At 42.2% G+C, this 16417-nt stretch overlaps 2 protein-coding genes across 2 annotated transcripts in view; both read right to left on the reverse strand.

Annotated features, from left to right (window-relative positions):
* Positions 1-89: 89 nt before the first annotated feature.
* On the reverse strand, positions 90-10866 carry LOC139368327 (uncharacterized). Its single transcript, XM_071107085.1, has 6 exons — positions 10728-10866; positions 2106-2319; positions 1651-1766; positions 1355-1475; positions 964-1074; positions 90-248 (listed from the first exon to the last, which is right to left on the reverse strand). Exons 1-6 carry the CDS (start codon positions 10850-10852, stop codon positions 192-194), a joined length of 744 nt encoding a protein of 247 aa, XP_070963186.1. The 5' UTR covers positions 10853-10866; the 3' UTR covers positions 90-191.
* A 381-nt stretch (positions 10867-11247) lies between these two features.
* The window catches only part of LOC139367298 (uncharacterized), a 75321-nt gene continuing 70151 nt past the window's right edge, over positions 11248-16417 (reverse strand). The window contains exons 14-17 of the mRNA XM_071105522.1: positions 13260-13532; positions 12764-12958; positions 11853-12126; positions 11248-11391 (exon numbers count right to left, since the gene is read on the reverse strand). Of these exons, the coding sequence (XP_070961623.1) occupies positions 11248-11391; positions 11853-12126; positions 12764-12958; positions 13260-13532 (886 nt within the window). The remainder of the gene's footprint in view (positions 11392-11852; positions 12127-12763; positions 12959-13259; positions 13533-16417) is intronic.

Genomic DNA, 16417 nt, shown 5'->3' on the forward strand with positions numbered 1-16417 from the left:
TGAAATTTAAGCAATGACTGTTGCCAGATGACATTGAACCTCTATTTTGAAATATGAAGTGCTGTACTGGTAGTATGGTGAAAAGCCACACACTACTCGTGATCTCCCCTACCATATAGGGGCTAGGAGTTGGGGGGAAGAGGTCAAGGGTTGACGGAGCAGAGGACAGCTACTTCTCCCTATACCGTAGGTCACGTGTCGGTCGCTGTGGAGCGAAGAGCATGCTTCTGCCGCCACATGTTGAACACCTACAGTAGGGAAACACAGAAACAAACTCTCTAGCTGTTGTAGCGGGGCACTGCCACTGACCTGCTTCAACCACAGTGAGGTTTGATATGCAGTAGCTGATGGATCAACCAGGTACAATCAGAGCCTGTCACAACTCTGCAAATAGAAGACTCTAGGTAGAACGACAGGAGAACCAAAGAACTCTATACATATAGAGATTTTAGTTGCCATAAAAAAATGTCTATGTTGTAATAACTATTAAAGCATGATGTTAGATGGTTCCTCACCCTGGAAGTAGTCTATGGGCCAGGATAAACTGTAATCCATTGTTGTTTTCTTTAAACAGCCACCACAAGCGATGGGGGAATGTTTTTTAATTTTTTATGGCCAAACCATTATGGAGTTGATTTGAAGTAAACATGCCTCCAGCACTTCCATTGATTGTTAGCTTGTGGTGGATAAGGTTTGTTGAAGTTTGTAATGGATGTTTAAATGAACTGAACCATGGATTAGAGTTTATCTTGGCCCATGGACTACTTTCAGGGTGAGGAACAAAGTTATCAAGATTTAAAATAGTGAACTACTCCTTTAACAAGAAACAAAATGACCTTTGGTAAAGTTATAGGCTAACCAGAGATTTTAAATAATGCTGACTTCGGTACAACAAAAGAATAAGAATGGCTAATAATAACTAGCCCTCTATACAAAAATACATGGGAACTTGCTCTGTCTCACCTGCGCAATGAGGGCTTGGTCCAGTTGCGCGGCAAAGGTCTCAGACACCCGGGTTCTGATGCGTCTCTTCCTCCATGTCAGCCACGCCCCCTGCTGCAGTCGGTCAGTGTGCTGCAGAGAGGAGTGGTCACACAAACAAAGGAAACTGAATTACAATGCCTTACACACAGGTAGTATGCACTATAAAGGTAATATGCACTATAAAATATGCAGTAAGCATTCATAACAGCTCATGACAACTTTAAATGCATAAATAATAACCATTAAGTTAAGCGAATACATTACAAAACAGATGGCTCATTTAAAAAGTGTCACTGTAACGTAAGGTGAATCCTAATAAGTCCACTTCTAGAAGTGTCCCAACGAGCGGGACAGCACTTTGCTTTCTTACCAGGGTCTTGAGTAGGAGTGCAGCAGCGGTCTGGTCTCTCCAGCTGACCCACAACACCTGGGTGAGTCTCCTCCGAGCTCTTTTCAGCAGCACACCTAAACGCCACCGCCGTAGACACTCCCTTTGGAAGTGAGAGAAGTGTTATCAAAGGTTTGATTATATTGATTTAATAAACATTCATTTACCTTGCTTACACCAACTACTTTTGTATACAGACTAAAAGTAACATTTGTCTCCGTTCAGATACATATACATACATATACATACATATACATACAGTCAGCCATGAGACGTACCTCAGTCTAGCCTTCAACTGATTCTTCCTTTCAATGCGTCTGATGCCAATTCTGTTCACCCAACAGGCAAAGTACTTCTGTGAGAGGTGTAGAGATCGTCTTTTATGCAACTGGACCTGATGCAGGTGAAAGACAAATAGGACATTACCTACTTACCTGCTACACATCATAAGGGGGTGACAGCAGGTCAGAAATAGGACTATTGATATTATATGCATCTCTGTGCAGTAGCTAACCATGCAACGACAGAAGGGCTCAATCACTGGTGGCTGGTGTCACTTTAATTTAGAGGACAAGCTCATAGGAATGGCTGGAATAGAATGAATGAAACCTTATCAAACACATGGTATACTGTCCTTCATCAGCTTCCTCTGGACTTAACCCAATAATGACTGGTCTAATGAAAGAATCCAAATCACGTTATCAACTCCATTATGATTCTTCCCAAAGGATACCTCTTGGTGCCAGGTGTGGAGTGATGATCTCAGCAGACGACTCCTCTGCCTGGATTTTGTTCTCTGGACCAGGTCACTTAAGAGATTATGGGACACGGTGCGCCTCCTCCAGACACTGAAAGCTGATTGGGTCTGGTGGGTGCGTAGCCGTGACTCCGCCGTCTGAAAAGTTGACAGGCTCTCCGTCACTACCCTTCGCCAGACCCGAAAAGACCTATACGGGACAAAAAAAGACAGCAACGAGATTACCAATTGGGAAGTAAAGGTCTTGACATGCCCACAATCAAAGAATCCAGGGGCAAGCAATGTGATGTATTACAACTTCAACTGTAATGGGGCTAAAAAGTTACAGATGACATGCACTGTATGTGAAGCCTACCTGAAGAGAATGATATTTGGCCACTTGGAGGACAATGGAAGCAGATTCAATAAATACTTAAAGAGGGGACTAGCGTGGTTCTACATTTTATAGAAATCTGTCAGTCTGTGACGTGGCACGCAACCATTGCTTGATACATGCAACATCTGAGCAGGGGAAAGCGAACTCTGAAATCTGATACCACTTGAAGCTGGGATGTCCCGCCTACACTACCATTCAGCATCCTGGCTGAATGCTACATCACAGCCACTGACAAAGCACACGCCTTCAAACCATTTGGGCTTTCACACTAAATTGTTTTGGAGCTGTTTTCCCCCTTAGTTCGGTTCGTTTGGACTGGTGTGAACACTATCCTTATTAGTGAGCGCACTAAACAATGCACCACGGTTCAATGAAAATGGTGTGAACACAGCCCCAACCAAACAGAGGAAAATAACCAGAGGTATGCAGTAGGCCTATTATTGGTTGTTTGACTGCGAGCATTTGATGAAATGCAGGCAGTAGTCTACCATAACTTTATCTCTGAAACATTCAGTGAGTAGCAGCGCATTTATTAGCACATCTGATGCAGATTAGGTGAGTTGGGTGCTATAACCCAGAGGTGTGGGCACGCGTCACATGACTTGGACTCAAGTCGGACTCCAGCCACAAATTTAATAGAAAATAACTTCAGACTTGACTTGGACCCTCGGGACTCGACTTTGACTTTGAGACTGACTTGAAATTCTGGCCCGGTTTTGTCACTCATTTTGTGGCACAGAGTCTCCATGGATTACTCTCCATGCAGCATACCTTTGGTTATTCGATCTGGTCACTAACATAGGCCTATGGCATAGCACCAATTTATTTAAAAAAAAAAGTCTAATCTGAGCTTCAGAACCAAAAAATTGTGCATCTTCACTGTTGACCAATAACCAGTCATCAGCATTGTCGCGCAAAGGAGATAAGTGACCAGAAAACACATGCATCCATAGCAGATTGCAAAACTGTATTGAAACCATCTTTGCTAGAACATATTTGGCAAATCTGACCATAACTATCCTGATTCTTGCTTACAAGCAAAAACTCAAACAGGGAGTAGCTCAATACTGAAGTTGTCCGATAAAGCGGATGCTAGGCTACAGGACTGTTTCGCTAGCACAGACTGAAATATGTTCCGGGATTCATCTGATAACTTTGAGGAGTTTATTACATCAGTCATCGGCTTCATTAATAAGTGCATTGACTACCTCGTCCAATGGCGGCATTGTGCATGGTGATCTTAGGCTTGTGTGCGGCTGCTCGGGCATGGAAACCCATTTCATGAAGCTCCCGACGAACAGTTATTTTGCTGACGTTGCTTCCAGAGGCAGTTTGGAACTCGGTAGTGAGTGTTGCAACTGAGGACATATGATTTTTACTCGCTACGCTATGGAGATTTCATGGTTGTGTGCTTGATTTTATACACTTGTCAGCAACAGGTTTGACTGAAATGGCCAAATCCACTCATTTGAATGGGTGTCCACCTATTTTTGTGTATATATAGTGCATGTGAGAATGCTGTAGTGCAGTTATTCCCAAACTGGGGTATGCGCAATGCCATCAGGGGTACACCAAAGAAAAAAGTGATTCACATTCAAAAAAACAATTTTTTCTTCATCACATTTACAAACAGTCCATTTATATTTTCCAATGGGGCTGGCTGAGGTTTTTGTCTCGCTTGAGTGGCCTTGTTTCACTGCCAAAAATACAATTAAACCATCTAGTGTTTCAAGTTAAATAACTACACAATGTCAAATACAGGTAGCCAAATAATTAACATCGAATCCCATTAACAGTTACTCTCTGGCAGGAATTCCACTAATGGTCTGTATGTAGCCAAACATAGCTGCTGCTCATTCCGTTTGCTCGAAAATGAATAAATGGTTCAAAAAAGTAAGGCCCGTGTCCATAGAGACACATACCAGCTCTACTGGTAGTACTGCTACTACCAGCAGTACTATACCTGCACCTGTCGACGACACACAAGTTGTTCTGCTTCCACGAACACATCCAATGCTAGCATCAGTAATACTACATTTGTTGTTAACCCAGCTAACATGGGCACAGACAGTTGTGAATTTGATGCAACCGAAGAGCTGCTGCCCCATTACCTGGGAAAGCACTGAACAACAGGCAGGGGCATTGGACCATCGAACAGATGCAAAAATGATGAGAACTACATTGATTTGGGGCTCAGTTATATTGGGAGTAGTGCCTTTCCTCAGCCACAGCGTGTAATATGTACAAAAGTACTATCTCACAACTCGATGAAACCTTCACTCTTGCGGAGACATTTAGAAACTAACATGCCAGTTTGAAAAATAAAGCGCAGGAGTTTTTTGAGCTTGAATTAAGACGACTTTTGAGTAGCACATGTAGGACATGTATAAAAGCAACAGATACCATTAATAAGAAGGGGCTAGAAGCGTCTTATGGTGAGCTACCAAGTAGCTAGGACAGACAAGCCTCATACTATTGTGGAAGACTTAATTCTTCCTGCTGCCGGGGATATTGATGGGACAATGCTGGGGGAAAAGGCCAAAAAACACTTTCACAACGCATCAGTGACATGGCAGGAGATGTTTTGAAACAATTACTGCTTCGCATACAAGCCAGTGAATTATCTGCGTTACAGCTGGATGAGTCAACAGACATGGCGGTCCTGGCACAGTTCCTGGTATATGTCCGTTATGTTTATGGGGGGGTCAATTAAGAAAGACATCCTCTTCTGCAAACCACTGGAAACCAGGACAACAGGAGAGGATATTTTTAAAGTACTGGATAGCTTTGTGACATCAAATGGACTTTGGTGGTCAAGATGTGTTGGTATCTGTACTGATGGCGCAAAAGCCATGACAGGGAGACATAGTGGAGTGGTAACACGCGTGCAAGCAGTTGCTCCCAACACCACGTGGGTACACTGCAGCATCTACCGAGATGCTCTTGCTGTCAAGGGAATGCCTGACAGCTTGAAAGATGTTTTGGACACTACAGTGAAAATGGTTAACTTTGTTAAAGCAAGGTCCCTGAACTCTCGTGTATTTTCTGCAGTGATATGTAACGCTTTTACAACATACGCTGGTTAAAAGTATTGATATGTTTTTTTTTCAATTGAGAGCCAAGCTTAAAGTTTTCTTTACTCTCCATAATTTTCACTTGTCGGACGAGTTTCTCACACGACTGGCCTATCTCGGTGATGTTTTTTCTCGCTTGAAGGATCTGAATCTAGGATTACAGGGACTCTCTGTGCAGGACAAAATTGAGACTATGATTAAGAAGTTGGAGCTTTTCTCTGTCTGCATTAACAAGGACAACACACAGGTCTTTCCATCCTTGTATTATTATTTTGTGTGCAAATTAACTCAAACTTACGGACAATGTCAAATGTGATATAGCGAAGCAGGTACTTTCCCAAAACGGACGACACAAACAACTGGAAAAGTTATCCCTTTCATGCCCTGCCTCCAGTCCACTTACCAATATCTGAACAAGAGAGCCTCATCGAAATTACAACATGGGGTTCTGTGAAAATGTAATTTAATCAGAAGCCACTGCCAGGTTTCTGGATTGGGCTGAGCTCAGAGTATCCTGCCTTGGCAAATCGCACTGTTAAGACACTGATGCCCTTTGCAACCACGTACCTATGTGAGAGTGGATTCTTGGCCCTCACTAGCATGAAAACTAAATACAGGCACAGACTGTGTGTGGAAAATTATTTAAGACAGACTCTCTCCAATACAACCCAACATTGCAGAGTTATGTGCATCCTTTCAAGCACACCCTTCTCATTAACCAGGGATGAGTTAATCAACATTTTCGATGAACAAATAAAGTTTTATATGTATGATGGCAAAATAAAGAGCAAAATGATTGATTATTATTATTATTTGTGTCCTATAAGAGCTCTGTCACTTCCCTCGAGCCTGGTTGTGACGACAACTCACACTCATTCTTATGTTTAATAAATGTAATAAGTGTGTATGTGTGGCAGGCTTACAATGATTGCGCTGACCCTGGTGCTAGAGGGGGTACGCAGCTGGAGGTTGAATGTTTGAAGGACTATAAAAAGTTTGGGAACCACTGCTGTAGTGTGTGAGAATACTGTTCATTGACTACAGTTCAACATTCAACACCATAGTGCCCTCCAAGCTTATCGCTAAGCTCAGGAACCTCGGACTGTACACCTCTCTCTGCAACTGGATCCTGGACATCCTGACGGGCAGCCCCTTGGTGGTGAGGGTAGGCAACAACTCATCTGCCTCGCTGACCTTCAACACGGGGGCACCTCAGAGGTGTGTGCATAGTCCCCTCCTGTACTCACTGTTCACGCACGACTCCAACACTATCATTAAATTTGCTGACGACACAATGGTGGTTGGACTGATCACTGACAATGATGAGACACAGGGCCTAAAATTTACTTTTTTAGTCCACCAGCCACTATGGCAGATAGATGTAAAAATCTACCATCTACTCAGATTTTTTTACCAGAAATTACACCAAAAAAACAGATGAGCATGCTTTGTAATGTTTCTAAAACAATATATGTATTACTAGTAAGAAGTAATGTGGTATATTGTTTGATTCTATTTTTTGTGACCTGAATATTTTTTTAAGCAAAATAACACAGATGAGACAAATGTTCACCTGCCCCTTTAATAAATCTTCTCGTGACTCCCAAACCCGCATGCGGGAGCGTAATCATCGCCTGAAACGAATTAGCATAACGCAACGGACATAAATATCCCTAGAAAATATTCCTATTCATGAAAATCACAAATGAAATATATTGAGACACAGCTTAGCCTTTTGTTAATCACCCTGTCATCTCAGATTTTCAAAATATGCTTTACAGCCAAAGCTAGACAAGCATTTGTGTAAGTTTATTGATAGCCTAGCATAGCATTATGCCTTGCTAGCAGCAGGCAACCTTGTCACAAATCAGAAAAGCAATCAAATTAAATCGTTTACCATTGATGAACTTCGGATGTTTTCACTCACGAGACACCCAGGTAGATAGCCAAAGTTCATTTTTTCCCAAAATATTATTTTTGTAGGCGAAATAGCTCCGTTTGTTCTTCATGTTTGGCTGAGAAATCACCCGGAAATTGCAGTCACAAAAACGGCAAAAATATTCCAAATTAGCTCCAGAATATCGACAGAAACATGGCAAACGTTGTTTATAATCAATCCTCAAGGTGTTTTTCTAATATCTATTCGATAATATATCCATCGGGACAATTACTTTTTCAGTAGGACCGATTGGAGTAATGGCTACCTCTGTATTTTACGCAAGAATCTCTCTCGGAGCCACCATGTGACCACTTACGCAATGTGGCCGCCTACGGCTATTCTTCAACATAAATACGTAAAACTACGTCACAATGCTGTAGACACCTTGGGGAATACGTAGAAGGCGTAAGCTCGTTGATGGCACACTCACAGCTCAATAGGGACTCATTGGAACGCAGCGCTTTCAAAACCTGGGGCACTTCCGGATTGGATTTTTCTCAGGCTTTCGCCTGCAACATCAGTACTGTTATACTCACAGACAATATCTTTACAGTTTTGGAAACGTTAGAGTGTTTTCTATCCAAAGCTGTCAATTATATGCATATTCTAGCATCTTGTCGTGACAAAATATCCCGTTTAAAACGGGAACTTTTTTTTCCAAAAATGAAAATACTGAACGTGACGTGAATCGAGTCATGTTTGTGCCTGTGAGATTGAGTCTGACTTGTAGAATCGTTGTCTTCTCTTCCCTAGCAGTTTAAACTCAAAAATGTATAAAGCTTTGAGAACAAAACAATGTAAATAGACAAGAAACACATGGACAAAGTCCCACTTTTGTAGACTTCAAGTAAATTAGACCAACTTTTATGCCTGTGCGCAGCGCTTCTAAAAATGAATCTTTCACTCAGCTCTTCATGTGCGCACAGCACCAAGCCAGGCAGAGGTGGGATAGGTCATAGGATTTGTAGTTATTTTACTTTGTGTGATTAATTTACCAGCTATGAAACAAAATGACAGAAATACTTTGAAAACAGCTACTGAAGCATTTATTTTACTATAAATGTGATAATACTTTACTATTTTTATTCACAAATGCGAGTGAAATGCTCGCACTGTGGAGCCCTGACCACCCGCCAACATGGCTGGTGAAATAGACATTACCCGCCAATGCTAAAATCTACCCACATTTGGCAGATGTTCATTTTAGGCACTGATGAGACCGACTATAGGGAGGAGGTCAGTGACCTGGCAGTGTGGTGCCAGGACAACAACCTCTCCCTCAACGACAGGAGACTTTAATTTAAAGTAAGCTGATCGTGGACTACAGGAAACGGAAGACCGAGCACGCCCCCATCCACATGAACGGGGCTGTAGTGGAGCGGGTGGAGAGCTTCAAGTTCCTTGGTGTCCACATCACTAAGGAATTATCATGAGAGCATCTTGACTGGCTGCATCACTGCTTGGCATCCGATACATTTTAGTCATTTAGTAGACACTCTAAACTTGTTCTGAACCCACTGCCCGCCAATCGTCATTACATTTCTTGGGAGTATGCAGAATTACTAGTTATTGTTTATGGCCCTCGTGATAAATAATTACTTTTGGGATTACATTTCAAATTCAATTTTAGTTGGAATTTTCCACATTTTTTGGCATACAAAGTGGGATTGAAATGGATTTATTTGTGATTTTTCTGTCCTTGATCTACACAAAATATCCCATAATGTCAAAGTGATAAAATGTTAACAAATTAAATAACTAAAATAACTAAAACAGTTAGTATTCACCCCTTTGATTTTGGGTAACCTAAATTAGTTCAGGGGTACAATTTGGCTTTACAAATCACATATTAAGTTACATGGACTCATTCTGTGTGAAATAATAGAGGTTAACATAATTTTTTTTAATGACTATCCCTTCCTCTGTCCACCATACATACATCTAAGGTCCCTAAGTCAAGTACTGAATTTCAAGCACAGATTTTACTACAAAGACCAGGGAGCTTTTCAAATCAGACATTGAATATATCTTTAAGCATGGTCAAGTTAATAATTATGCTGTGGGTGATGTATTAAACCACCCAGACACAACAAAGATACAGTCATCCTGAACTGAGCTGCAGGACAGGAAAGAAACTTCTCAGGGATGTCACCATGAGGCCATTGGTGATTTAAAAAACAACTACAGAGTTCAACAGCTGTGAAGGGAGAAAAGTGATGATGGATCAACAACATTGTTGTTACTCCACATTAATGACCTAAATGACTGAGTGAAAATAATACAAATACACAAGCAGAAAATATCCCAAAACATGGCAAATTAATAAACTTTTGGGCCTAATTCCAAAGCACTATGTTTGGGGCAAATCCAACATAACATCTCTGAGTACCTGCCTCCTTACTTTCAAGCATGGTGGTGGCTATATCATGGTATGAGTATGCTTAACCTCGGCAAAGACGGGAGTTTTTCAGGATAAAAAGAAACGGGATGGAGCTAAACACAGGAAAAATCTTAGAGGAAAACCTGCTTCAGTCTGCTTTACACCAGAATCTGGGAGAGGAATTAACCTTTCAGCAGGACAAAAACCTATGACCAAATCTACACTGGAGTTGCTTACCAAGAAGACAGTGAATGTTCCTGAGTGACCAAGTTACAGTTTTGACTTAAATCTGCTTGAAAATCTATGGCAAGACTTGAAAAGTGCAGTCTAGCCATGACCCCAACACCTTGACAGAGCTTGAAGAATTTTGCAAATACTAAATGGGCAAATATTGCGCAATCCAGGTGTGTAAAGCTATTACATTTACATTTGAGTCATTTGGCAAACGCACTTATCCAGAGCGACTTACAAGAGCAATTAGGGTTAAATACCTTGCTCAAGGGCACATCAGCAAATGTTTCACCTAATCAACTCAGGGATTCAAACCAGCGACCTTTCGATTACTGGCCCAACACTTAACCACTAGGCTACCTGCCTGAAACTTACCCAAGAAAACTCACAGCTGTAATCTGCCAAAGGTGTTTCTAACCTGTATTGACTCGGGGGTGAATACTTGTTATATTTTTCATTAATTGTTATTTTTTTATATTTTGAATTTCTTCTACTTTGACATTACAGAATATTTTGTGTGATTCATTGACAAAAAAATCAAAATGTAATTAAATCCCCAAAATCCAAGTGGGGTGAATACTTAAAACCAACAGCCTACCTGCGCATTAGGTGAGCCCGTCCCAGCCGTGAGGCCTCTTGGTGGCGATGGTGGACTCTGAGCCACAGTTGGAAGGCTCTGGTCACTCTGCGGCCCTCCAGCCACAGCCACACTGCCTCCTCCATCTGCCTCTGGCATCCAGACTCTGACCAACACAAACAGGCCGTGTGTGGGTGGGGACCTGGGAGCACTTCAGCACAAAATGGCTGCCATACTTCCCCCATGTGAATGTGACACATTGAAATATGGCAGCATTTCTCCATCATTCCTTGGTTACACAGCCGGATGTGGACCTTTTTATTTCAGCCCTGCATTAGCACACCCAAACCCCTAACTAATTCATCAACAACCAAGCTGATTCCCTTCAATCAGGTTTGCTAGTGCAGGTTAGAACAAAAATGTACACACCCTGGGAAACATCAGGAATGGATTGAGAAACACTGAAATATGGAACCTTATAGCCACTTGGCTCTCAAACAAAGGCAACATCACATATTAAACAGTCCCTCTGTTCAACGTGTTAGAGAATGATAATCATGTCACTACCTTTAGTCCACTTCCACCAGCATAGCATAACTTCACGTGCCCCTCTCCTCTCTCTCTGTACACACAGTATAGTGACTGCTCTGGATGTGCGCGTCCTCTCCCTCCAGTAATAAAAACACTAAAACAAACACACACTGGCTACTTACTGATGGGAAAGCACAATACAGATTGAATGAGTCTTGTTAGGTTGACACCAAAGTCATTTTGATTTTGATTCACAAAGATGTCACCTTCCTTTAGTTCCTGCTAAATATGTGAATATGACTCTGTCCAGAAACAACCTCTACCCCTGCCTATCCAGTGAGAAGTTGTGTGAAATTGAAAGAATTTGATTAGGATTAGAAATATAGTAGTACTGTAAATTATTTCCTAGCTCCTTTTTCTTGGATTGGCTTGGTGTGGCTGGTTGTTTTCACCCATAGAAATAGAATGCAAATCATTGATATTGAATTATTTGACAATCATCTAATTCTATGTTTTTTCAGCAGTCCTCTCAAATGTGCATGTGCAGAAAGGGTTAAACCCTTAGGGTTGTGTCTAGATGGGACCTGTGTGTAATAAAGAAAAGGGATGCTGCACCTGACGTATTGTCCCTCTGTTGAAGTGTTTGAGCGCTATGCACCCTCTAGTGGCCGTTCTCCAGTGGTTCATGGTGACAGCAGTGAGTTTGAAGTGTATGTGTTTCAGTCTCTGCTCCAGGACCTTCAGTCTGTTTCGAGCCTGCTCCAGCTCACTCCTCCAGTGGGTAAAACACAGGGCCACCAGCCTCCTGGCTCTGCCAAGATGGAACCTGGCACCTTTGTGCTTACGTGCTAGTGCAGGGCCGGTGTAGGCTTGCCAGCTCTGGAAAACCCTGCATGGGAGAGAGAGAAGTAAAAAGAGGTGAGAATAATTCTGAATTCTACACAGAATTACTTGTCCAATCCACTCAAACGTTATTGGAGGAATGTCCCTTTGTGATACACAGTACATGGAATTCTGAGAAAAATCAAGTAGCAAACTGGTACTGCAATGCATGGCACACTGCTTTGTTATTGTAGGGGAAAATGTTTCTTTTCATATTCAAGGACGAATGATTAGTTACATTTTCTCTCTCTCTCCTGGCTACCCAAACCCTTGCTCCGGCCAAACGCCACGCCCACAGACTTTAGTTTAGTCTCCGCAATGAGTCTGAAACTGAGTACCTACCTGACGATTTCTAGAACGCAAACACATTCTAACCATTCTGATTGGTCCCAGAAACCGATGGGTTGGGCCAGAGCCAGAACGCACGTGGGTATAGCGTCATTGGCTTTGATACTCTGATTGGTTAGAGATAATCCAATCGCTGATAACTTTGTTTTGCACAACACCCCTCATTTTGACGTCAATACAAACGACTTCAACAACGGCTTTCTCAGACTGAAATATGTAGCGAACATAGAGCAGTGGAAGAATTCAGTTTGAGTCGTAAGGCAGCGCAGCACACACACATTTCCCCATCATCACACCTCTTGCACAGAGTCTGGTTGTGGAATACCAAACTGGTCAGTGAGGACTGATGGGCTGTGATCCAGTAGTAGAACCTCTCTGCGACATCTCTCCTCTGTCTCTGCTGAAGGAGCTCCGTCGCCCTCTCCTGGTCATCCACGCTCTGCTTGGCGCGCCGCGCCCACTCCCTGCTCAGCACCCTCGCCCGCTGGCACCTAGGGAGCACGCACATGGACGTCAATATGATTATATGACGTGAAACAGCCAATCGTGAAAGAGTATTTAACACTATGTAGTCAACCTTTTTTTGTTTAGAGCTTCGTATTGGTTGATTCTGATACTTTTCAAGTGGGAAACTCGGAATATGAAAGGTGCGCTAACAGCTCAAACTGAGTCTTCCTGCTACAAATGAGTATGTTGGATGTTCAAATTGTATTATACAGTGTATGGTACATTAGTTATCTTCTGCACCTTAAAACATCATTTATTTGTCTACTTATTTGATATACTTAATACCTGTCTCTCCGTCTGTGCAGCGCCCATCTCCACCGGGTGAAGGAATACCAGGTCAGACAGGTGACGCGGTGGCTGGCTGCCTTGCTTTCGAGTGCCCTCTGTCTCCAGTGGCGTGCTGCTGCCCTGGCTAAGCTCTGCTGGTAGAGGAAACGCTCCTTCCAGGAAGTAAAAGCCGCAAGCAGTGTTCTTCTGAGCCTCTGCGTCTTCATGGCTATGATGGCACTCTGCTCTCTGGCGCTGCGTTGGGCCTGGGCGTGCCATCGCTGCAGTAGTCTGAGTAGAAGACCGAAACAACTGGAAAATGTAAGGCATTGACATTTTTCCACAAGAAAAAGGAAATAACACTCAAATGAAGTAGAGATGAATGACATCACGGTGGCCCTAGATGTGCCATCTAGACCCCAGTACCCCATGAAATAAAACCATCACAATCATTGCGTCTGATATGTCTTTGATTTATTTGGAAATAGGGCTGTGCAGAGGCTCGAAATTACACTCAAATTGTGAAAATTATGATAACGCTCTAATTTCTGTAAGAGCTGTTTAAAAATGTAAAATAATAAACGGCTGAAATTTCTGCTCGACTTGGGTGGGTTGAGTTTTTGCCCAGACCATTACGTACTAATCTGATCTGATTATAATAGACCAATGACAGTTCATATTTAATTTGCATATCCTCCCACAGCAGCTGCTGGTCCTGCACATTGAAGTATATAAATCACACTGGTCAAAAGGATAATTTTGTGCCACAAACTAGCAGACAACCTCCAACTCCCGCACTCTATCAGAAATATCATCCCAAGCTTCCTCCAAAACAGCCAAGGTTTCCACAGCCACCATTCACCCCAGAAGCTGGAGTCCCTCAAGGTTCAGTCCTCAGCACACTTCTATGAAACTATCTATATCACATGCACTTACTACCCCCCACCTCACCCTACGTCGGACAGGAATATGTACCTGCCTGTATTACAACTTCCACACATCAAATGAACAGACTACAAAGAATACAGAACAAAGCAATAAAACTGCCATTCAGAAACCATGCTTCATCAACATTCAAAACGTCCACCACATATCTGGAGTCAAGACCATGACAGAAAGACAGGCAATATTATGACAGAAATACAGAAATACCTGAACAGAGCAATCCACAACCCAAGCACAATGGGCCACAGAAACACTATCAACCACAGGGCTCTAGAGTGTGACTATTTTGGTCGCATATGCTCCTAGATTTTTTGCTGTGCAACGTGACATTTTATTTTGGGAGCATCAGTGCAACCAGGGAAAAAAACACCCAGATAATAATTGTTGTAATGATAGGTTTCACAGTGCAGTTGTTTCCAAGTGCCCTATAGAAAAAAGTGAGTGCAGTTTCGTTCAATCAAAAGCCTACATGTAAGGAACACTAGGGCTGACCCCAGTTAGTCAACTGGTCGATTGTTTGGTCGTTATGCTGATGGTCGACAGAGATTGTTTTAGTCGAGCAGTAACAAATATATACAGTACCAGTCAAAAGTTTGGACACACCTACTCATTCTAGGTTTTTTCTTTATTTTTACTATTTTCTACATTGTAGAATAATAGTGAAGACATCAACACTATGAAATAACACATATAGAATCATGTAGTAACCAAAAAAGAGGAAAAGCAGCCAACAAGTGCTCGGCGTATGTGGGAACTCCTTCAAGACTGTTGAAAAAGCATTCCATGTGAAGCTGGTTGAGAGAATGCCAAGAGTTTGCAAATCTAAAATGTATATAACAACATTCCAACCTTTTTGTTAGCATTATCTATTCCAAATATGGCATGATACCACTATTTGTATTAATTTGAAATCACTTTCAAATGGATACCCTAGAAAACCTATGTAAATTACGATCGTGAGATAACTACCAATCTATTTTAGTTTCACTGTCCGATCATAAAAAAAAGCCCACTAATTGTTATTTTTACCTTTCCACAAACGGTCTGGTATGTGTTGCGTGTTAGGAGCAAGTTAACCCAAATGTATCAAAGAATAGGACATGATTAGTTAGTGGCAAACGTTACTGCCTGCCCAGTGAGCTAGCTAGCAACATTTCAGTTATGACCTATCCTCTTAAATGCGGTGGTCAGTGAATAAACAATGAGTTGGACATATTTCTGAAAATGGACTAGTCACCATTTATTGTAATCATGTCTGACCAGTTGGCTAATATAGCCTGTGTGCCCATGAGCTCCCGACTATAGCTAGCTGCGTCTTTTGACATCCACGATTAGCTAGCTATTGTAGTCAGTAGCCATGCTTCTAAATGCAATGGTCACTGGATAAACTAGAAATTAGTTGAACATACGTGGCTGAAAACAAACTAGTAGCCAGTAAGTGTTGTTGTTGCCAATGCTGGAATCATGTCTAACCCGCTGGCTCCCGAGTCTAGAGGGTAATGGTGTAACAATAGTCACTACCTTCTTAACTCAATTGCTGGAGAGGAAGGAAACCGCCATAGGAAGTAGTTTGGGGGTGGGGTTGTCTGAACAAATCTTTTTGCCTGCGCTGGCACTGCAGGCGGCTATATCGGTCCTCTAATACAGGACTATTAAAGGCCCAGTGCACTACTTTTGTAAAAAAAATATCTATCGTTGTCATGACTTCTGCCAAAGTTGGTCCCTCTTCTTGTTTGGGTGGCGTTCGGCGTCACCGGCTTTCTAGTCACCGCCTATCCATGTTTCGTTTTCGTTTTGTTTTGTCTATCATACACACCTGGTTTCTATTCCATTAATTATGTTCCTTATTTAACCCTCTGGCTTCCCTCTCTGTTTTGTGCGTTATTGTTGGTCATGTGGGTTCGTGTTTTTTGCTCTGGATTATTGTGTTTTTCCTTGTTGGAACTTTACTTATATTTTGAGTAAATTTCAGACTATTACTCATATTTGTGTCCTGCGCCTGACTCCGCATTTTTCCATTTACCAACACCCTCACAATAATTTTTTAAATTCTGATTTTTCGGGGGGTGCTGCATCACCCTCAGCACCCCTACTTCCCACGGCTATGGAAACCACTAAAAGATATCACCATGAGGCCAATAGTAATGTCATAACTCTCCTGTGAAGATCTGAAGGATCAGGTTGCACTGTTGCTCTACAGCACCCTCTCTCTCTCCTGCAGAGGGAGAGGG

Source organism: Oncorhynchus clarkii, chromosome 16 (genome assembly GCF_045791955.1).
Source record: "Oncorhynchus clarkii lewisi isolate Uvic-CL-2024 chromosome 16, UVic_Ocla_1.0, whole genome shotgun sequence".
Classification (NCBI taxonomy): Eukaryota; Metazoa; Chordata; class Actinopteri; order Salmoniformes; family Salmonidae; genus Oncorhynchus; species Oncorhynchus clarkii.

What these genes read in the sequence shown, in the direction of transcription:
- LOC139368327 (XM_071107085.1), bottom strand. Translation starts at nt 10,852, where the DNA reads ATGGAGGAGGCAGTGTGGCTGTGGCTGGAGGGCCGCAGAGTGACCAGA. An exon ending in TCCACACCTGGCACCAAGAG is followed by an intron (nt 1,767 to 2,105) that starts GTATCCTTTGGG and finishes CACCTGCATCAG; the next exon opens with GTCCAGTTGCATAAAAGACG. An exon ending in CAGTTGAAGGCTAGACTGAG is followed by an intron (nt 1,476 to 1,650) that starts GTACGTCTCATG and finishes TCACTTCCAAAG; the next exon opens with GGAGTGTCTACGGCGGTGGC.